This window comes from Eumetopias jubatus, unplaced genomic scaffold (assembly GCF_037043125.1).
Source record: "Eumetopias jubatus isolate StellerSeaLion01/CBP00866 unplaced genomic scaffold, mEumJub1_p1.0 scaffold_1, whole genome shotgun sequence".
Classification (NCBI taxonomy): domain Eukaryota; kingdom Metazoa; phylum Chordata; class Mammalia; order Carnivora; family Otariidae; genus Eumetopias; species Eumetopias jubatus.
The window spans coordinates 68,783,907-68,806,891 of record NW_028274807.1 but is presented as its reverse complement, the minus strand read 5'-3'; the positions used below and the strand labels follow the sequence as shown (position 1 = coordinate 68,806,891).

Genomic DNA, 22,985 nt, shown 5'->3' with positions numbered 1-22,985 from the left:
AACTATGCAGATAAGTTATGGTGGGCCACAGAGTGCTCTTAGCGAGGACTCCTCTCCCCTTTGCTGGACTTTGGGATTTCACAATGGACATTTTCTTCCCCAGGTCTCAGGGAATCCTTGTAATGTCTACTTAAAATATTTGATGAACATAAATTCATAGAGATAGGAAGTAGAACGGTGGCTGCCAGGGGCAGTGGGGAGGGGGGATGGGGAGCTGTTGTTTAATGGATATAGGATTTAGTTTTGAAAGATGAAAAGAGTTCTGGAGATTGCTTGCACAGCGGTATGAATGTACTCAACACTACAGAATGTACATTAACATTGGTTAAGATGTTCAATTTTATGTTACATATATTTTACCGTAATAAAAAATATTTTTAAACTATAAAAGGTGTTTGATGAACAAAGAGCCTGTACCTTGCACTTTAACTGTAGCAGATGTAGATGCAGTGCCGTGGTCATTTGTTGCTATGCAGGTATAAATCCCACTGTCTTGGGGCATCAGATTGCAAATCTTCAGGGTGATTTCCCCCGAATCACTAGAAACACCAAAAGGATGCTCCTCAGACTCTAGTAATGACACAATTGACTGATGGGTAAAATCCCATAGGATGGGCACATGGTGTGCTGAGCTGAATCCTCAGGCCCATGGTCTCGTCCTAGCTCTGGGACTTTCCTGTACACCTTGGGTGATCGATCACCTTGTCTTTCTATAGTCCCATTTCTTTATGGGGGAAATTCTTGCCTCTCCTATGTCTCATGTTTGTTGGATATAGGGTATAGGGATAGAAAAGGAGTAAAACAAGATAAGAATTAGAACATGGTTTGAAATATATAAAGCCCTATGCAATATTACTGGTATTATTACCACTAGCAACTTTGTCCTAAAATATTCTCAGTCTCATAGAACTATAACAAATGGTACAAGAAATTGGAGGGGCAACTGGGTGGCACAGTCAGTTAAGCGTCTGACTCTTGGTTTCAGCTCAGGTAGTGATCTTGGGATCCTGGGATTGAGCCCCATGTGGGACTTCATGCTCCGCATGGAGTCTCCTTGGGATGCTCTCTCTCTTTCCCTCTGCTCTCCTCTCCACGCTCACTCTTTCTCTCTAATAGGTGAATAAATCTTAAAAAAAAAAAAAAAAGAAGAAGAAGGGGCACCTGGGTGGCTCAGTCGGTTAAACGTCTGCCTTCTCTTTGGCTCAGGTTGTGATCCCAGGGCCCTGAGATCGAGCCTCGCTGCTCCTCAGGGAGCCTGCTTCTCCCTCTCCCTCTGCCCCTCCCCCCCCACTCCTGCTCTCTCTCTCTCTCTCTCTCTCTCTCTCTCTCTCTCTCTCTCGAGGAAATAAATATTTTTTAAAAAGATTTAATAAAAAACAAGAAAATGGAACAACTGAGAATGAAAATGTTTAAGTATTTCAAATTCTACTAGGGGACCCTCAGAACAAGTAAGTGAATTAAGTAAAAGGCAAATTCCACCACTAAATGCTAACTTCCCTAGTAGTCCCTGTCTGGGGGCCAGGATGTCACAAGGGAAGCGCTGCTCAGAAAGGGTGAAATGCAGCAGTCACCGTCAACCCCACTCCTCCCCGCTGTGGAGACATATACAGCCTGTGGCTCTTTGGGACCCTCACCAAGCACTGGCTCTCACACTAAGTTCCATGGGCCCACTGATCTTAGGACCTGGCCACTCCTGGCCATCTTTGCTGGGAATATCATTTCATATGCACAAAAATTAAGTTAATGGATGGGAGTTTGATTCTAGATGATTCTTTGATAAATGCTTAAGTACTTAGGGCTCCTAACTGCTTGTCCGCTATAAACAGTAGTTAGGGGGCGCCTGGGTGGCTCAGTCGTTAAGCATCTGCCTTCAGCTCGGGTCATGATCTCAGGGTCCTGGGATCGAGCCCCGCATCGAGCCCCACATCGAGCCCCGCATCGAGCCCCGCATCGAGCCCTGCATCGGGCTCCCTGCTCCGTGGGGAGCCTGCTTCTCCCTCTCCCACTCCCCCTGCTTGTGTTCCCTCTCTCACTGTGTCTCTGTCAAATAAATAAATAAAATCTTTAAAAAAAATAAACAGTAGTTAGTACACAATAAATACTAACAGAATGATTGGGAGGCTGGCAACAAAGGGTATTTTTTTTTTAAATACCCTTTCTTTATGGAAGCATGTGTATGGCTGGATTTTCTGTTTAACATTTGCATATTTTGGAGTGAGTCTTTTCCTTTTCTTCTAAGAAAACTGTTCTTAGGTTAATGGAGGAATTCAATAGATCACTGTTTCACAGGATCCTGACGGGCACAAAGAAACCCCAGGATGTTGGGATGTGAGACCCACATTCCTCCCACAGGTCTGGAGCCTTTGCCACTACTATTGACATAGAGATTCCCTTGGGGAGCCTTCGGGAAAGATCAGCCAATTGGGTGGATGTACATCAGTGACTGTCAAAGCTCTTTGAAAGCATGGTTCATGCTTGACCTAAGATATAGAGGTTTACGTTTTTTTTTTCCCCCAAAGATTTTATTTGTTTGACAGAGAGAGAGACCACGGGAGAGGGAACACAAGCAGGGGGAGTGGGAGAGGGAGAAGCAGGCTTCTCACTGAGCAGGGAGCCCAATGCGGGGCTCAAACCCAAGACCCTGGAATCACGACCTGAGCTGAAAGCAGACACTTAACCAGCTTAGCCACCCAGGCGCCCCTAGAGGTTTATATTTTTATTTGTCGAGTGTGGGTGCAGAATGCAATCTTGCCAACTGTCCTTGTAGGTTCAGGTACGTCTCTGTGATGCCGAGCAGCACGTGAGCATGCAGGGGCCCTTGCGCCGTCTGGCAGGCTTGGTGGCAGGGTGCAGCGAGCGGCGGGGGCTGTGTGAGAGCACTGGCACAAGAACACGCTTTCCCGAGCTGCCCGCGGTGGTTGACTCTATTTCTCTCCTCATCAAGGCCAAGTATTTGTGTTAGAATAGGCCCCAGGGCAGCTGACCCCCCGTAGAACCTAAGGCCCAGCACGGAGGCTGCACTAAGGTGCCGGCGGTGTCCATGTGGGGTGCTCAGCTTACCAGGAGGAGACGGTGGATGTGGCCGAGCTGTTGTCCGTGTCAAGGACGTTCTGGTCTGGCCCCTTCCAGGTGATGGTGGGCTTGGGCCGCCCACAGACTTTGCACTGCAGTGTCACTGTGTCCCCAAGCAAGCAGGTCACATCCACTAAGGGCACAAGGAATTCTGGGGCCACTGTGGTCAGATTGACATAAATCATCATTTAGAACAAACAGAATAAATAGCCATTTCCCAACACCACCTTCTCCTGCCCCCCATGGGTAATGATTCAAATAACCTTCAGCTTAATACTGTTGAGTCATCCGTGTCCCAAGAAGTATTTTAAAAATAATAAATGTTTGTTTCAGAAAATCAGGAAACACAGATAAGTAAGAAGAAGAAAAGGCTCCATGATGTCCTGATACAGAGGTAACTACTGAGAACATTTTGGTCTATGTCCTTTGGGCTTTCATCAACACCCTTTTTCTTACACAAATTACACATATTGCAAGTTGTGGTCTTTCCCACCCCAGCAGTTTATCGTGAACACCTTTCCTTGTCACAGAACCACATTACCATTATTTACAGCCTCTTCCTCATTGCTGGGTTTGCCACAATTTATTTAGCCAAACCCCACGTTCTCAATTCTACTTTTTAACTCACCTTCTTGGATGAAATTTGGATTTAAGATCTGAAAAACACAAAGAAACAGAAAACTGCTTAAATCCTAAACTACTGAAAAACAACAGGAGACTTCTACCCTCTTGAGTAAAAAGGAAGTACGGTTTCAGGAGACGAAGCCTGGAGGCCAGGCTCTCTTGCTTGCGACCGTGTCAGCATCTCAGTAACAACTCCGAGCACCTGCTGTGCTTCCCTCTCTACTCTGGTTCTTCACGCTCCTCTGGGCGGCCCAGGGTCCCAGGCAGGTGTATCATGACTGTGAGCTCTGCTGGCTGCGGCTGGCCTTTCTCTCCCGCGTTTCACTTCCTCAGTGGCTCTTCCTCCCTGTCAAATGCATAAAAGCCCTGCTCCCCGTCCCGCTTCAATCTGCGCTTGAGCAATGTGTTGGCACCGGGTCTTCCCAGTGTCATGGATTTTCAAAAGCAGAGCACCTGACCTGGATCAAACTGCAATGGTCATTGACATTCACCACTAACCATTAACCCAGTGGTTTCCTTCCAGATGTAGCCCTCCCCCACCAAACAGGGGAACGTTCTCTTCAAGCAGCTACATGCAGAGCTTGTGTGGTTGCAGGGGAAAGGGAAGGTCATACACATCCATCCTGTCCCCAGCATAGGGCTACTTGAAAAGCACTGACCTAGGGGTTCTAGCTCTTCGTGCTGCCTAGGTGAAAACACGGACTTAGGCCAACAAAGTGACCTGAGGTTTGCATGGCTGGTTGGCAGAGACACTGTGGGGGCTCTTGACACACATTGTAAAGGCTGCCTCGTGACCCCATGGATCTTCACAGATGATGGACTTCTGGCCGACCAGCCATGCTGAAAAGTCACCCCTTCTCGATTTTTCTCTCATCTTTTGTTTTACCTCTCATCACGGGAGTGCAGGTTATAAAGCTTGGTGGGGCGAACAAAACATGGGTTTCAGAGTCAGAAAGGCTGGGGCTCACCTCCTTTGTTTCGTGTGATAACAACTTAAGATTTATTACATCAGTTTCCTTCCCTATAAAATGGGGATAACTAATACCTATTGCGAAATGTTATCGCAAAGATCAAATGAGTAATATATGTCAAGTGCTTGACACAATGCTTGACAAGTATTCAATGACTACTTAAGTAAAGAAAGATGATCTAATTCTTGTCATCTGCCTTCTGCTAAGCAGCCTATTGTTACAGTGCCTTTTCTCTAAGAGTTTATGTTGTAAAATTCTTCTCTCCTTCGTAAATGAAGCCAGACAGCTCACGTGCCTCACAAATGGCCCATTGGTGCCTTCATACTCATCTTCCTGTACTTACTTCTGTTGTATGTGAACACGGTTTCTGTCTGTTCTTCCCTTAATCAGGATCCATGTGAGCCCTTTGGAACAAAGATGCTATTTTCTCCCTTTGGATTCTCCTTTGCAAACCAATTGCCCACATATAGCACCCAGCTTTTTCATAAAGTGAGCTGTGGAAAACCCTTGCAATGACAAGTCCTGGGGCTGTCAAGTCTTGAGACTGACCTTGGCAGTGTCCTCTGCTAGTCTCAAAGGCCACATACACCGCTGCCCGGCCTTCCTTTAAATCAGTGGTTCTCAATCCTTAACCCGGGCAACTTTAAAAACACGAAAAGACCAATGCCTGGACCTCAGGCCTAGAGACTCTTTTAGTTGGTGTGAAGTGGGGCCAGATATCAGGATTTTTGAAAGCTGCCTCAGGGGAATCAACATGCACCCTGGTTTGAGGAAAGCCGCTGAAAGCCCCCTCTATCCAAGGGAACTGGTCTCAGGTAAACCAACTCCCTGCCCCTGAGGTTTTTCTGGGGTGGGGCAGGGAGATGTGGGGGCATTTGGTAGAAGCTGCCTTTCCCACACCTAAGAGACCCCCTCTTCGTGAGGAGACATGGGGCTATGGCAGGGGGACAGCCCGGGAACATGGTGGGCAGCACCCCATCACTTGTGATGTTGAGGAGGCCACAAAGTTCCCCCCCCCGGCTTAGCCAAGGCAGAGAGAATGACATTGGCACCAGTCATTTCACAGTCTAAGAAAAGGAGATGAAGAATATTTTCTAAATGTTATCAGGGCTTATCACAGAGTGGCAAGATCAAGGGTGGCTTTTCCCCCATTCAAAAAACATGGTCTCCTCCTCCAGGCTGGTGCAAGCTTTTACGGATTTAGAGACGCTAGGATGGAGGCTCTACCCTCAGGATTTATAAAATGCCTAAATTTCCGGTGATTTTTTTCTTTCTCTTCTTACCTGGGCTTTCCAAATATTCTGCAGTCCTTATGTTTCACTTTTATAATCTTTTTCAAAGGAAAAGAGGGCACAGTTAGAGCTACTAGACTGTAGGTTCCTCAAGGACTGGAGCATGTTATTTTTCTTGTATCTTAGGCCCCTAGCCTGGCTTCTGCTGTGAAATGGGCATTTAATACATGTTGGTTGAATGAATATTTGACCTTTGTCCTCATTCCAGTTCTTCTAAGAATTGGGGATGGCTCATAAATAGAATCTGGAACTAGGTCCGTACGATCTATAAAATAATTATTTCAGGGTGTATTACTAATAATATTTATCAGAGCCAAGTTTTCAAACACAGATGGAAAGCAAACTTTTGGGAAAACGATGAAAAAAAAATAAAATCCATTGCCTCTGAGAGAGGAGGTTCTCAGCGGCGTTCCACTCACGAGGGAATATAAACTTCAGGAGCAGACAAAGCATATAGTGTCCAGACCCCAAGCAGACACACTCTCTTGCCTTGGACATTCTTAAACAGCTTAGGCCTCATTTGTAGCTGTAAATTGGGGATAACGGTGTGCACCGGAAAGCTTGTTTGATGCAAGGGCTCATTTGTTCCGATAAAGATGTACTGAGCTGCTCCTTGGTTGTAACCTGCAGCGAGCAAGGCAGACATGCTCTTCGGCCAAAAGTCTGGTGGGGAAGACAGAATTCAGGGATCTCTGCACAGCGGCCAGGATGGTGCCTGGCTGATGTTAACTACCAGCCTGAAACAGACATGGAGCCCTGCCTTTTCTCTTGCCCTACCTCCCCCATCAGGACTTTAGGGTAGAAATGATTTGGGAATCCTGCCAGCTATGTCCAGTAGCCTGTATTTCCCATCCTGATAGGAATCCACAAGGGAGTAAGACAGTGATCACATGCCGGGAGTGACAGGGAGGAGAGAAATGGCCCTTTTTCCATTATAACATTTTAAGTGGGGTTTCATAACTCTGCACTGCAAGAGTACTTCTATAAAACAGCACCCCAAATGGCTGTGTAGGGAATTTTTTGCCTTATTCCTCTTTCCCATCACTCCAAACGTAGTTGGAAAAGAGGAATAAGGCAAGAAAGTAGCTCCTTAATTTCCACTGTTCTTATTAAATACATACATTGTTTAAAAAGCAAACCTTCCTAATTTGGAGGTAGACTTAGCAGGAAGTTGGAGAGAAAGGTTGCCAACAAGGCTTACTTGCAGGTTCTCTATCTGGAAGGGGCTTGTGGAAGGCATCAGTCTTCATTCCTCTGCCTCCTGGCCTACCCAAGCATTGCCGATAATGATAATAACATCAGTGGTTTGTGTCACATCATGTAGTTGGCATAGACCACTCACAAACTCCTTCATTTGCTCATCCCAAACTCTGGGAGGGTGTGCCAGGCAGGTGCTATTGTTCGTATTTCCAGATGAGACAGGGAAGTCCCTGTGAGGTCACACGTGCTCCTTCCACCATAGCATTCCGTGCACAGGCAAGGTCTTGGAAAAATTGTTGTGACACTTTGTCCTTCCTGTGGAAAGCCTACCTGTCTACTTTTGCTCCCTAACCTTGCTCTCCATCCCATTTCTACCTAGTCCTCCCCTTTAAACTCCTCTAGCAAGGACCAAGAGCCTGGCTGAAATTCATTCTAATGCTCTTCTAACTTTGACTCTGGATTACACCCTTGGAAGAGTCCTCCTTCATTTTTCCTCTTTCTACTTCGAAGCAAGTTGGAATATGGACTGGAGGAGGGTCACGACAGCCTCCTCACACTGCAGTGGGACAGCCTAGGTATTTGTCCATGGCTCCCTGTGGACTACAAGGCCCACGTGGGCAAGAACCTTGTTCACTGTTATTGCCTTGGAGCCTAACACAATACCTGGCACATAAGGGCTCCACAGGTATTTGTCAAATCCATCCATCCATCAATCATTCAGTCAGTCAAGGGGTGGGATCCTAATTTGGTGGGAGTTGAGAAAATGTCTTGCCATGAACTTGCAGTGTTTTCCTATTTCCATCAATTGGATTGTGACTTGCTCTGGAATCTCATCAGTCAGTCCATGCCTAAGAGTTAGCTGACAGTGATCTCTTCCTCCTCCCTGCTCTTCCGGAGGTTGGTACCTATGGTTCTGCTCGTGCTTCTATTATGTCATCTTCCCTACATGCTATTGCCCTACCAGACTCACGAATCCTTTGAAGATAGGAACCCTTTTACATGTTTTATGCACCATTAAGTCATGCTGCCTACCATAGCATCTTGCGCAGAGCAGAGTCCAAGTATTTGTTGAATTAAATTAACTCACCCAATTGGTAGACTAGAATCTAGGCCTCCTGACCATCTTGTCTAATTAATGATCATTGTTGGTGTGTGCCGAGACAAGAGATATCAGCCCGGGGCTGGAAGGGGTAATCATAAGCTACACATATTTCTTGAAACCTAATGTTTTCCTTCCTTAGAAACAGTTTGAGAGTCCATGGAGAGTGGTAGATGGGAAAGAGGAGGGAACTGGAATCGAAATGGATGTGGTAATGGAGGCAAAATGACACTGTTGTATAAAATGCTCATGTTCTCTCTCTGGGAGACGCAAACCCAAGCGGGAGAGGCTGGTAGAGACAGGGCTTGGGACTCTGCTTTTATTTGAACAGCAGAGGGCGGCAGGTGGTCACGCTTCCTCCTTGAGAGAGAGAACCACCACAACGTGGTCCACCAGCTACTTAGTTTCTTCCTTTTGGAGAGAATTCCAATTGTTTTCTTCAAAATGGGAGGGCAATGAGGTAATGGGAAAAAGTTAGAGGTAAAATCAACCAGTATTTAATAACAAGCTGAGCTTTGAAGAAATCTTGAGTCTCTTTTTCTTGCCAATGTCCAAAATTCTGGCCCCATGTCCTGAGAGTGATGGCAAAATCCTTGTCTAGAAAACCAGGTGTCAACTGACTCCAGAAAGAAATACCCCATCCCATTTTTTTCCCAATCCCTCATTACCAGTCACAAAACACAGTTCAAAACTACAGGTCTAGAATGCTGAATCAAAATGGCCAAAAGAAACTCAAACCAAATGTTCTAAACTCATCTCAGAACTAGCCTGAACAAACCCAGAATTTGTATAATTGGCCTTGTTTTTTTATTGCCTTTGTGTTTTTTTAATGGGAATCTCTGCTCAGAAGAGGAAGGGAAGGGATTTTAGATGATTTTAGGTGAGGGAATTTGGCAATAAAATGAACAGATATAAGAAAACCAATTTCTAAAATTTAGGTATGGTTTCTGGTTTGGAGGTTTAAGCCTTCCTGTTTTTAATCTGGCCAAACAAGACACGATTTTCTAAATCTTTAGAAAATATCCCTACCTCTGCTTATCTCTAAATGGACATAAAGCAAGCTGCAAGACACAAAGTAGGTGAATGCAACACAATCCCAAACAACAATGGGATTGTCTTTGAAGTAGCTCCTTACTTTCCAGAGTATTTTCATGACTGTCTAGTTCTAAGTCTTTTTTCTTCAACTTTGCCTTTTTTCCCCCTTTGACCTGGTTGTGATAGAAATATTTTAAAATTTCCTAATGTATACATTTTAAAAATTATTTTTGTTTCTGGTTTCTAACTCAATTGCATGGTGGTTGGAGACCTTGATCTATAGGATACTCATTCCTTGATTTTTGATGAGACTTGTGTTATTAGCACATGGTCCAGTTTTGTAAAAAGTTGTGTGTGTTCTTGAGAAGAATGTTTAAGCGCTGGCTGTTGGGTACAGGTCTCTGAATGTTCATGTGTCAAACACATTAGCTGTTTTATGGGGATTTCTAGTCTGACTCCTCTTCCCACCCCTCCTCAGTATTTTGGTTAGAGACCATTTGGTGTATCCTTGAAAATAAAAAGGATAAAAATATTACTTTTAACATAATAATGAAAAAAAATCCACCACTCATCCCACAAAATAGTCAAAGCAGAAGGTGGTTTATTACTGTGCATGCATGGGTCTCCTGTGCTCCCAGCAGCCTGGAGTTCTGTTCAGAAGGGACTGGGGTGAGGGGTGCTGTTACGACTTCTTTTTTATACATCACATGTCCAACGTGGAAGTCAAGATCTTGACCTTGGATAAAGGCTTTATGGATGAATGCTTTGAGGTCTCATCCCTTAATGATTCGACCCTCCTCATATTCCTACCCCCAAAACTTTTTTACTTTTTTACTCTTGTTCACCTACCTCTAGGTCTACTGCAGCAGCCCTCCAATTGACCCGCCTGACCCACTGTTGCTCAGGTGCCAGCTATCTTCCTAAAATGCAGAATGAGGGGCACCTGGGTGGCTCAGTCGGTTAAGCATCCGTGTCTTGGTTTAGGCTCAGGTCATGATCTCAGGGTTGTGAGATAGAGACCCGCATCGGGCTCCCCGCTGGGCATGGACCCTGCTTAAGATTCTCTTTCTCCCTAATGAAACACATGGACTCTGCTTAAAAACCTACTTTTGCTCTCGTTGTCCACTGGGTCAAGTCCAGACTTCCTAGTAAGTTTTTCGAGGCCCTCATCATTTGGTCCCAAGTCATCTGCTAGGCTTTGTCTCTGACTCCTCTCACATACCTAAACCCCAGCTACCCAGACCATATACTCTTCTCAAAATGTGCCAGGCACTTTCATACCTCAGGCACCTTGCTCTTGCTCTCTTCCCCTTTACCCTCTGCAAGACTGTTTAGTAGTCCACCCAACCCATACACTGCCATCACATGAAGCCAATGATCATACTTCCTACGAGACACAGGCTGTGAGAGAGAATACACAACCTTGGGAAAGTTACTTAACCTCTCTCTCTGAGCTCCAGTTTTCTCATCTGTAAAACAGGAATAATGATAAGAATACCTATGTATTGACACTGTTGGGAGGAAAGGACTCAGTAGAGCCAGGTACATAGAGAAGACTGATAAGTAGTAGCTGCTATTATTATTAGCCCAGTGCCTGAGTGGGTGTGTAAATACTGAATGAATAAATGCATGGCCCCGTGCCTTTTAATAGAGCACATTGTAAAGTTTGCTGTGTGATATGAACATTTAATCAAACCTGCCTATCCCTATGTGACTGCATGCTTCTTAAGCATGGGACCTGATCTAATGTAATATGTTGGCCCTCCATTGTACTCACTGCAATGCTTTGTGTTATTCACTTTTGATGAATTGACTAGGATATCATGTTGAGTAAGCTTGCAGGTGAATCTTGACAGCACAGGGTTGGGGAGGGAGGTGGTGGTCTTTGCTTCTCTAACAGCTGCTCTTAGAGCAACTTCTCCTGGGTCAATGGCACCTCATAATCTCATTCATGGACAACATAAATGAGATGGGCAAGGCCTCCAGACTAGGGTGAGAGTGCCACAGGACACACATGACTGGGGAGGAGGGGTGTTAAGTGACTGTATTGGCCTGAGAAATCGATTCAGACATTTCTCCCATATGATCGGATCTCCTTTCTTGGTTTCTGTGGCTGGACTCCTGAGTCACTGGGGAAGGGTGTGGGTGAGGCCAAGTCATCACTCCCACTGTTAAGGGATTTAAAAAGTTGTTGAGGAAGTAATTCTCCTCTGATAAGCAGATGTGCAACAAGGGAGGGCCTGAAACTTCTTAAAAAAGTACCTGAGCCTCACTGAGCAGACCTCCTCCACATCACATGCCAAGTTTGGCCTCTCAAAGCACCACAATCAAGACCGGCTCTCTCCCTTTTTAAAGTAATCTCTACATCCAACGCGGGGCTTGAACTCATGAGCCTGAGATCAAGAGTTGCATGCTCTACGGACTGAGCCACCCAGGTGCCCCAGACCTGCTCTTTTTGTTGGTTGTGTGACTGTGACCTCTCTGATCCTGTTTCCTCTAGGAGAGTAAGAAAACCCCATCTTCACAGGTTTGCTGGAAGGAATAGAAAACATAACAGATGTGAATATGCAGTGGAAGATTTTCTTGTAATTCTCCCAGGAGAGAGAGATGCCAGCTCTGGCGAGCTAAGTGCCCTTCCCTTAGTGGCAGAATATAAATCAATCTGCATGTTGAGTCAGAACAAAGCCAGGCAACAAGAGTGAGTCTCCAGGCCAAACCCATCAGATATATTACAAAGAAAATATTTTGTAAAAATAAAAAGACAGGAATATGATGCTTCACTTTCTTTTCTCCAAAGAGCTCTTTTCATAAAAAAATTTCTTTTTATATAATGCAGGAACAGGCATCAGTGGAAACACACTGGCGATGCCAGGAGGTCAGTCACCTGACTAGGGGTGTAAGAAGTTTCCTTCAGTCTGTCTGACCAGGTTATTTTGAAGCTCTGAATCTGGGACAGGGAGCCAAAGCAGCTGAGGTGGGAGCAGCAGGCTAGCTCTTTCAAGATGCAGAAGCTGGGGCTGGACATCTGTGGGTATGGGGAAGGAAAGAAGGGTCAGCTCTGGCCACTCAAACCCTTCCAGCGCCGGGAGTGGACATTCCAGTCCGATCTCAGGAGTAAATGTACCCAGGCCATTCCTGGCACATCTCCTTCGAAGCAAATTTCTGGGTCAAGGCATAGAATCTCCGACTTCTTCTGTTGGAGGGTCTCAGTGTTTTCAGTTAGAAGTTCAGGAGAGCAAAGGGTCTCAAAGTCCACTGATATCACACCTTGGATCCATGTGGTGCTCAAAGGATTCCACACCGCATACATAAACACCCGTACCCTTGAGCTGTGTGACCTCTCAGAGAAACCCAAGCCTCGGCAAGGCTAAGTGGCCTGAGGCCCACAGTTGACAGTACCTAGACTGTAACTCAGGTGTTCTGACTCCCGTTCCAGTGTTCTTTCCATGGGGTACTTTCCATGTGCCTTTGTGTGATTTTTAGAAAAGTAATCTCTACCCCCAATGTGGGGCTTGAACTCACGACCCCAACATCAAGAGTCAGACGCTCTACCGACTGAGTCAGCCAGGTGCCCTATCTTTATGTCATTTTTATTTAAGTCATACTTTAGCCCTGGAAAGCTGGGATGGGCAGATATGATATTCCTCTTTGTTGAGCTGGAAAGTTGAACAATAAATCTACACAGAAAAATTGGCACTGGAAGGCAGGTGTTCTTATCTTCCAGGATGTGTTTTAGATTAAAAACAACCTGGAGGTGAGGGAGCAGCACCCTGCCTCCCCGCCCACGAGGGGAGCAGGTTGGTGGAGGTGGGGGAGCGATGGCCAGGGAAAGACACAATCTGCCTTCAGGGCATCTTCTCATTTTCAAACTGAAAGATGCAACTTCTCCGCCTCAGTTTCCTCCTCTAAGTCTTTGAAGGGGCTGGGGTGATGGAGACGAATGGGGAGTTATTGTTCAGTGGGTACAGTTTCAATTCGGGATGAAGAGAAAGTTCTGGAAATGAACAGCAGTCACAGCTGCACAAATTGGGAACCCCAAGCACAGGGGTTCATGGCACAAGCCACGGGGGCGGAAGGTATTTAATGCCACTTAAAGATGGTTAAAATAGTAAATTTTATGTTATGTATGTTTTACCACAATAAAAAGTAAATAAATGAAGGGGATGGAGTTAACTGAAGGTTTCTAAGTTTCTGTCAACTCTGAAAGTCTAGGATTCTTATCCTGACTGGAAATTTCCTTCTGATGTAGCTTTGCCTTTCCAAGTGAAGTGCTTTCTCTCCCTCATCTCTCAGAACGCTCTCCCACAAGACCCCAACCCTGTTCTTAGGCAGAAAGGAACCACCTGAGCTAACTGACTCCCAGCTGACATAATGACCGAGGGTAAGGTCTGCATTTAGTCTGCGTCGTGGATGAGGCCGGCTCTTTGTTAAATGGGGTAGAGATGGAGCCTTTTTGGAATTGTGACAACTTCTTGCTTTGATGGATTGATGTTCTCTGCTAAAAGTGGCATTGGGCTTTGTTTTAAAATTAAGATGCATTTATTTAATTGGGCTTGACATAAAAGCTGGACTGAGAAACCTTATCCCAGAAGATGAAGGCCCAAGTCTGGGAGGCTGGTTGAGGCCTTCCTCCTCCAGCACATGATGTTGGCATGCGGCAGTTCTGGGGCTGGAGGGCAGGTGCAAAACCCCGAGTCTCAACACAGTCCTCAGACAACTTTCCAAGATGGTAGGGGTGTGGGAACCTGCTTAGCTGGGTCCTGTGAGAAATCCAGGATAGCTCAGGGAGGATCCGGACTTCTTAGAGGTGGGCACTGGCTCAGAGGGTGGATGGCAAGCCTGAACCCTTGAGCCCTGGCTCCCGCCTGGGTGTCCGCACAGACACAGGAGCAGGGGCTGACCTGGGAAGCTAGCAGGTGGGTGTGTGGTGCTCAGCCGCCCATCTCACCTGCAGTCCTCATCAAGGAAAGGCACTCAGCAGTCTAAGCTGTCCTGGAAAAAATGCATTAACTGGTTCCCCAAAAGGCCTAGAGTTTGATTTTCAGCCTGATTGGATTCTTCTTCCATGTAGAAATGTTTCTCTTATATACAATATCCTCTTCTCCACCCGCCTCCAACGTGTGATCAGTGCAAGATAAAGTAAGGTGAACTATGGACAGACCTTTGCCATTTCTAGAATAGTTCTCTCTGAGGTGTGGTCACAGATCAGTAGGAAGCAAGGGGGAGCCAGACCAGGAGAGGATCTGTAGACTGGGAGCCAACCTTGCAGCGGCTGGTGGTAGGGCTTGTGTGCCGGGAGTGGGGCGTGGGGGCTGTGCCTGCGACTCTTCACAAGCGTTTCTCCATAGGGGAAGGCAAAGGGTGGATACATTAGAGCAGAATTGCCTCCTTCTACATAGCTGGGCGTCCTTGGAAAGCTTTGGAAATCAGATTCCTAGGATTCAGGGTGCTTCATTTTCCTCTTAATTAGCTTTCAAGGAGGTGTCTATAAACCTCCATGAAACGGTATGGTGGGACGTACACCACCCCTGATGGTAGCAAGCAGCTGGTCTGTAAGCAAAGATGCAAGGAAACTGCTCCTTAAAGGGACCCTTCAATCCACCAATTGAGAAAAAGAAAAGTAGCGAATTTGGCAGTGATGGACGTGTGGAGGCAGGAGAAAGAGCCTAAATACAGCTAGGATGGGAATCAACACGCGGGCAGCAGGTCAAGGGTCGACAGTGGAGAGGGCCGGACTTAGCACCCAGAGACCTGGCCTGGAACAGTGAGTGCACTGGGTGTGGGGGCCGGCAAGGTGGCTGGGGCCGAGCACAGGGGTTCATGGCACAAGCCACGAGGGCGGCAGCACAGCTCACCAGGGCACAGGGACACACTGTCAACAACCAGACAACACACATCACAGTGCTCAGGTTCAGAAGATAAGAGTGAGGTTGGGGGCCAGGCTGGACCTGGTAATGATGCCCCAAATGACCAATGAGCAGCCAGAGGCCTTCAGGAGGCCACCTGCTTCTCAAGCTGGGTCTTTAAGGAATCTCTCTCTTTACCATGCACCCCGGGCCATTTTCCTCCTCTGCAATGAACATCGCAATGAAGTTCTGTTTACCTATCCTGTGGGAAAATTCTCAACTCATGTTGAACAGGTTGACTTTCTATGTCTCATTTGTTATTTGTGTCTGAAAATTCTAAGCTAGCAGTGCCAAGATGCCTGTGTTCCCTCAGCACCTGCTTATGTGCTGAGTTAACTTTAACACAGCCACTGCCCAAGAGCTCACTGGCACCTAAAAGGATCCATATGGAATATTCCAGGGCTGCATGCACACCTCCTACAGAAACCTTGGACTTACCAGAATATTTGGCTGGCTTCTAACCACATGCCCCCTCAACAGTGCCAGTTAACTGAAATGACTGCCTCAAGTATTGTGTTTGAAAACTTTCCAGACATGCATCAACATAATTCATGGCTTTCCTCCATTCAGCATGAACATCCTAATGCTTTTGCTTATGTATCCCAAAGCGCCTCCCTGGGACCCATCTCATTCAGTCTATGTGAAGGGCTGCAAGCCTTGGATGAATAAGAACCTTAGAAATGTGTTCAATTCACAAAGCAGGGCTAACACGTGCGCGCGCGTGCGTGTGTGTGTGGTGTGTTTACGTCCTTTTGCTTATCTAAACATAGAATGGAGCATCTGATTACATCAGTTAACTCTCTCTGTTTGCATTGCTCATTTGGCCCCACATGGCTCTGTGCCCACTTCTTGCATTAAAGAGCAGGGTGGGAAAGCCACTTTTCTCTTCTCATTCCACCTGAGCTGAAAAAGATCCCAAGTTGCTTTCTAGATCACAAATACCTGGCTTGTCCCTCCCTCTGCCTGGACTTCCTCTACTTGCAGATGACATCTCTGTTACGGGCCAGCAAAACTTAGACCTGGAAATACAGGGGTCAGCGTGGGTCTACAAGCTGATAGGTGTGGGCTCCCTGGGAGCTAGTGCCTATCCTATGAAACACAGGGAAAGCAGAACCAGAAATTTCCCCTGGCTTCCTCATTCTCTAAGATACATTTAGGCTACGAGTGCCATACCCACTTCCTCCCACGCTGGAGCACTGCATTGACCCACACCTGCTGGATTTAGCTCTGGGGCAATACCCACACTCACAGGCAACCATGGTATCCTGGCAGAACGCCTACTTTGAACCACTGTCTCTGACCTGATTCAACACAACTGGCATCTTCCACAGCTGACTTACTCCTTCTTGGGCAGAATGGTCTTGGGTTTTCTGGTCGTTGACTTTATATGGTGGTGGATTTCTTTGGGATTAGGTCAAATTAGAATAAGAATAATAAAAGTCCATCTAGTTAAGTGGAGAGCTTAGGTCTATAAAAAGGAAAAGATTTTTTAAAAATACTCTTTATTTTGTACTTAGGGGAAATCTCTAAACTTTTATCCATTACTGGTAATGGGAACACAGATTTGGAGAAAAACATTTCCATTTACTCTGAAAGACAAAATGGCAGGGAAAGCCAGGCCTACATGTGCTCTAATTGTCTAGGGCTTATAAATTTATGAGCGTTGTCATTCCATGGCAAGCCATGCTGGAGTCCTATTTCTCTAACCCAAGATAGTTTCTAGCCAAGAGGGGGTTGGAAGTTGATTCAGTGTTCTTGGTGGAGGTGTTGGTTCTACTCCCATACCCTTGGAGCCTTACAGTGGAAGAAAGGCCACTGACAATGTTTTAGTCTCCCCATCTCTAGAGAGATTGCTGCTAAGGTTACAGAGGGAGGCCATTCCCAGGGCTGCTTTTACTTCCGGATGGGACAGCCACTGCCCAGGAACCCTGGGGCCAGGCAGAGGTGGGTCCTGGAGTTGTTACCATCACTCATTTGCTCTAAGCCAGCCATACACAGTGACTGGGGAACAGGTCACCCACCAGCCCACACCAAGTCCATGACTTTGCCGAAGCCTCAAGGGAGGAATAGGTTCTAGTAGAAGAACCAGATGAAGAGAATAAAGGGGAAAGAAAAAGAGGGAAGAGGGAGGAAGGAGAAACAAAAGAGGGAGAAACTAAAACTAAAAGGGTTCTTGTCTTTTCAGCTAGTAATCGGCCACTCTTCATAACGCCATTTTCCATGGGGAAAAAAAAAGTTGTTTTTTTTTTTTTAAATATCTAGGTCAAGTTTTCTATAAAAATTGAGCTGAATCAATGTTCTTTTTGTCTTTAAGTTGGGAGGGGACACCCAGAGATGCTCTCACATCACCATTTATCCTTGACTGACCAGTCACTTTAGCAAGGTCACTGTTATAGAACACATTTAAAAAGACAATCATTATAGCAAATAGGACAACAATAGCTGCTTCTACCTCCATGCTAGTATTAGGGTCAAGATCATCACACTCTGACTCCTCGGAACTGTTCGTCTCCTTGAAGGGCAGCATGAGGAGGGGGAAGAAAGAGAACACAGTTAGAACACAGGCAGCTTTTGCTGGAGAGGGAGGAGAACTTCAGAAAGGCATGAGCAATGGGAAATTGGGCAGAGAAAAAAAACCAAGTGCTTCTAAGGTGGGGGTGCTGATCACCCAGGGTGGCAGCATGCTCTTTTCGGGATGGGGCGGGGGCGGGTAGCTGGGATTGCGTGCTGCCACACATCTCATGGGAAACAGCAGTGGAAGAAGCAACCACATGAAGCATGAGTGCTGTAGAATTTAAACTCTTGTCTTCTGTGAGGCTGGGACTTCCCTGAGGAAAGTGAAGAAGGGAATACAATTTCTTTTCCCCAAGAAGGATGTTAGCATGGGTTTCGGTTGTTCTTATTTTGCTCAGGAAGGGGGAAAAGTGCCAGGTGGATAATTAGACATTATAACGATGTTCAGCATCAGAAGTCTAATTCCCATTGTCCAGAGTCAGATCTTTTCAGAGGGCCCAATGTAAACAAAACAGATCACATCTTTTCAAGATGCGGGGGGGGGGGGGGGCAACATGGGTCTGCCAAAGCTTAGAATCAGTGGATTCATAATAAGAGCTGGATTATTACAAAACAGTAACTTGGCCTTGCCAATGTGCCTCCCCTTCCCTGCCCATGTATAGGCCTGAAAATGATGTCGTCCGAATTCTGGGGAAAAGAAGTGAAACTTTAGTAAGGCCATAGTGGCCCTTAAATTCCAAACCTCGGACTTCACAGGGTTGGAGGTTTGGCAAGCACCTTTAACCTCCTTACCCTGCATGTATTTTCAAACCTAGGATACTGAATGGGCAGCTTTGAGAACTTCAGTATGAATCAAGCATCTTGCATTTTTATGAGAATAATGCTACAGATAATTTTGTTATAAAACATGTGCACAGTATAAAGAGAAAGGTATAAAAGAAAAAAAGATACTTACTTATTTGAATCGAAGTTGCCAGGAGAAATAAAAAATAAAAAATAAATTGATCTTGCATGCAAAATCCTGCTAGACTACTTCCCCTCTGGTCCCCACACTGGGAAAAAAAAAATCCCCATCCACCCAAATTGACTCGTGAGATGCTGCAGGGTGGGAGTAGATGAGAGGTGGGACACAGCTCTGGAAGACCTTACTCACTTTAACAGAGACTTTGTTGCCCAGAATATCCTTGGGTTTACGAGGCCCTGTGGCTTCATTTTTACCCGTGTTCTCCACTTCCGCCCGCTTTCTCATTCGTAGAGTATGCCATGAACATGACTTCCTGTTGTACCAAAAAATGCACCAATCAAAATGGCAGATCAGGGCAGAGTGAGGCGGTGGGTGGGCCCGCCACCCTTGGGTGAGTCAGTAGGTGAGGTGCTCCAGTCAAGCCCCAGCTTCAGAGGCCCCAAACCTGCACGCCAGCTCCTGTGGTGGCTGGTGGCCGATCTCGCCTCCAATAGGGAGTGAGTGAGGATGTGCTTTGACCCCTCCTGAGAGATGTGCAAGTTGGCTGTAGCACTTGAGGAAAATAATGAGTACTGGGTTATTAAACTCTACCAAGTTTTTATATCATACTGATGAAGCCTTAGAGGACTGAGGAATTCCCTTCCTGAGCAGTATGGTGGATGGTGGAAGAATGAGGTGGGGAGGGGGTGGGTAAAACAAAAAAGATAAGTAGATTTTATAATGCATAAGCTACCGGTATTTTCCCAGGACCAGATAGAAAGACCCAAAAGGATGATTTTGAGGTTTTCATCTCATTATTTACATTCGGGCTGTGGCTACTCCCAAACACTGTAGTACAGATAGGACTTTTTTCTAGGGCATTTGACTTCATGCACAGTTGAACACCACTCATTTATCTGCTTATTTTAGGATGAAGGGTTTCTTGGTCTATGTCCTCCATGTCACTCAGTGTTTGTGAATAAAGAGCTCTGTCGAGCACTAAGAGGTCCTAGAGTTTTCCTGTTGGGAGAAGACCCATTACATGCTCTCAGGGTCGTGGGGGCAGCAATATCCTTACTCCTTCCTTTCCACAAGGGGGTTGGAAGCTACTTCACAGACCTGTAAAGACAAGCTCAGAGCAGAACTCTTGAGTTCCACATGTCAGGACTCAAAAACAAAGACACCAAAAGCCAAGTCACAAACAGCATTAGTGACCCTGGGCAGGCATCATCAGTTTCAGGTGTGGTCACAGAATTTGGATGAAGTTCTATCATTGTCTGGAATAGGTGAGGTTGGCCTCCCTTCAGTGTCTCCTTGTCAAATTTAGGCCTTTGCAGACAGAGCTTGATGAAAAGAGCCTTCATTAAGGGAAAGAGGAGAGGGAGAGAGAGAGAGAAAGAGAGACATAAGATTTAGGAGGAAGGAGAATGTTCTAATATGTCAGGGGTTTTAGGATGTCTTGAAGGTGTTTCCAAAATATTTATCACTAATACACATGTTCATTGGTCACCCTTCTGAGTAGGAAAGAGCAATAATAGTCATGTTCTCAGATTTCGGGGGGAAGTGGGCTCCATCAGAAAGCCAGAATCTCTTGGCCAGACCTTCTCTTGTACCTCCTGAACAGGTAGGCTCCCTAGCATACCAGCAACTTCCTTCAGTTGTACCTGTGTGAGAACCAGTTGTGGAAACTAACTTTAGAAAGTATCACTGTTAACTTCAGACATTCACCTCCTATCTTTACCCCCAGAATCCATATCCCTGACTCAGTCTGAGAACACCTTGAGTCGGGGAAGTCCATGCTACAAAGACTCCTAGGGTGGATAGCATAGTGAGCGTGTGTGTGAGTGTGGGCTGTGTTCCTACGTTTATTACAACCCTCTGGGGGTCATTCAGTATGCTTGGTGAGAAACTAGAAATGTTACAAATAATGTTCAGAAGGAAGACTCAGAGTAGTATCAGTGGCAGGACAGGCTCAATTTCATATTCTTCTTCCCAGAAGAAGTTGTCATCATGGTTTGGGGAGCTTCCATCTCTTGGCCCCAGGCCCGGGAACTGATGTGGAGACAGGGCTTCAGTGACATTTATGCTGGAGGCATCACAACCAACTTTGACTCTTGTAGTCATAGTAGGCCCTGAGGAGGATGTGGTAAGTGTCCTTCACTGATAAATACTGACAAGCACTTCAAGTCCATGCCTCTGCTCCACACCTACCAACCCTTGTGCAAGAGGGGTTGACAAGGAACCAGAATGATCCATTCATATTTGGATCTCTTCTCTTTTGCCCAACCTGACATCCCTCCTACCTTCCCTCCACGGAAGGTATGAAAAAGTGATCAAAAGACGCAAAAGTGAGGAAGAAGTCCTGAGTGCCTGGATAATTAGGTCACAAATCATGACAAGTTCGCTCTGTAAGTTAACTGACTAATAAGAACTTCAATGCTTTGAGGGCCTTTATTTCCAAAGCTTTTTAAAAGGTACCAAAAACAAATGTCTTTAGAATAAAATGACTTGGACCTATTGTGCCTTAGAGGCCACCACTGATTTCCAGCTGGGCCTGTGGTTACCTAGAAAGGCCAGGGTGAGGTCAGTCCCCTCAATCCCCTGAGCTAGAGAAAGGGCCAAAGAAGCGCTGTTCTGTTGGTGCCCCTGTTCAGCTATCTCATGGGGAGTTTCTTCCACCTCTGCCATGGATGGTCACACAGCATGGAAAACGGGGGGTGCAAGCCAAACATTGCCTCGTACATCAGTCGTTACTTTACGTCAGCACCCCAAGGGTGCCCAGCTGGACAGCATCCAGTCAGCACCGTTCCACATCTCAGGGGTTAGAGACAGACATATTATAGGGGCTGCTGAAGGGAAGGCTAGTACTGGAGCTTTAGTGACTAAAGCACTTTTTGTGTAGGAAAACACTGCCCCAGTGCATTCAACCGATTCCTAAAATACAGAAAAGGAAAAAAAAAAAAAAAAGAAGAAGAAGAATAGTTTGCACATTTAAAACTCCCAGAATAGTGAAATAGGGGAAAAAGGGTCAACTAGTCTTTAGCCTCATTAAAACATGCTCATGGTGAAAATTTATTTTACATATTTAAAATAGTACATTTAAAATTATTAGTTACATTACAGGTACAATGATGAACATTGTGACTCTCCATTTATATTGCACAACCTGACTTCATCCATATGGGGTTCTTTAAATAGTGCAAAATACTTTATACAGGAATGTGTTCGGAAGGGTCTTCGCAACCAAAATAAGGAAAAGAAATATCTTACAAATTACCATGAACATATATTAAAGTGACAGGGGAGGGGAGAAATTAAAAAAAAAAAAAAGTTACAATCTGTACAGAGGAATTGCCACAGACAACCAAAAAGTTCCCTCTCTCCTGGGAGAAGCAGCAGGCCTCTGACCTCTATAGGTCTGGCATTCGTGCTAAGGTAATTTTTTGGTGTCAATCAAAAAAAAAAATATATATATATATATATCAGTAACTTAATACAATATAAATAAAGTCCAGTCCAGTGAATCCTGTGGTGGGTCAAATGGAGCAACGGAAGGCATGCCTTTGTCATCTAGGGTTTCAGTAGGGTTCTTTTCTTAATGGGGGAGGGGAGGAAAAAAAAAACGAACAGAAAATTATAAACGAAAAGGGGAAAAAAAACAAAAAACAAAAAACAAAAACCCACAGCCACTACTGTCAACAACAACAAAAGCCTGGAACAATCCAGCCTGGCTGCCCCATGCTGCGTGTGGCTCCAGCGCTCGAACATTGGTTCCGGTGGCACTGTCGAGAATAAGCAGCAGGAATTCCCTAGCGTGTGTTTGCATTTTTTGTGTTCTTTGTTTGGTTTTGATTTTTTAATCCACACACTCCTCTCCCGGGGAAGCCAACGAGGCACTTACTTGATGCTTCCGTCACTATTTTCTGCGGCCGCCGTGGCTTTGGGCAGGGGCGCCAGGACACTGCCCGGGACCCAGCCCTCGGCCGCCGGGGAGCGGTCGCTGGCAGGCTGGTACACCAGGCACATGTTCTGCTGGTTGACGGCGAGGACCTGGACCACCTCACCTTGGCTCACACAGATTTCGTTCTCCTTCAGTGCATAGTAATCTTTGATCACGGCCATGGATGAGGTCCCATTGCAGCCTCCCAGGTCGCCCTGCTAGGAGACAAGGGCAAAAGGGACACGGACACAAGGAGGCCATTCACATCCCTCTGCGTGGTTAAAGGCCAACCCTCTACTAGCAGGGTAAAGAGCAGGCAGAACATCATCTTGAGCAATAAAATGATATCTATAAACATGCTTTGAAAATCTGTTTTTTATAACGATGTT

General features: G+C 45.8%; 1 protein-coding gene across 12 annotated transcripts in view; it reads right to left on the bottom strand.

Annotated features, from left to right (window-relative positions):
- The window catches only part of KALRN (kalirin RhoGEF kinase), a 694,375-nt gene that overhangs the window by 14,875 nt on the left and 656,515 nt on the right, over positions 1 to 22,985 (bottom strand). For 4 of the 12 annotated variants that reach the window (XM_088024799.1, XM_088024801.1, XM_028091294.2 and 1 more), the window contains 6 exons: positions 22,558 to 22,814; positions 18,867 to 18,990; positions 17,652 to 17,711; positions 3,701 to 3,728; positions 3,061 to 3,232; positions 418 to 539 (listed from right to left, as the gene is read on the bottom strand). In XM_088024799.1, the coding sequence (XP_087880925.1) occupies positions 418 to 539; positions 3,061 to 3,232; positions 3,701 to 3,728; positions 17,652 to 17,711; positions 18,867 to 18,990; positions 22,558 to 22,814 (763 nt within the window). Of the gene's footprint in view, positions 1 to 417; positions 540 to 3,060; positions 3,233 to 3,700; positions 3,729 to 17,651; positions 17,712 to 18,866; positions 18,991 to 21,755; positions 22,815 to 22,985 lie in introns of those variants that run through there. The other 8 variants (XM_088024804.1, XM_088024808.1, XM_088024809.1 and 5 more) reach the window with 3 other exon arrangements.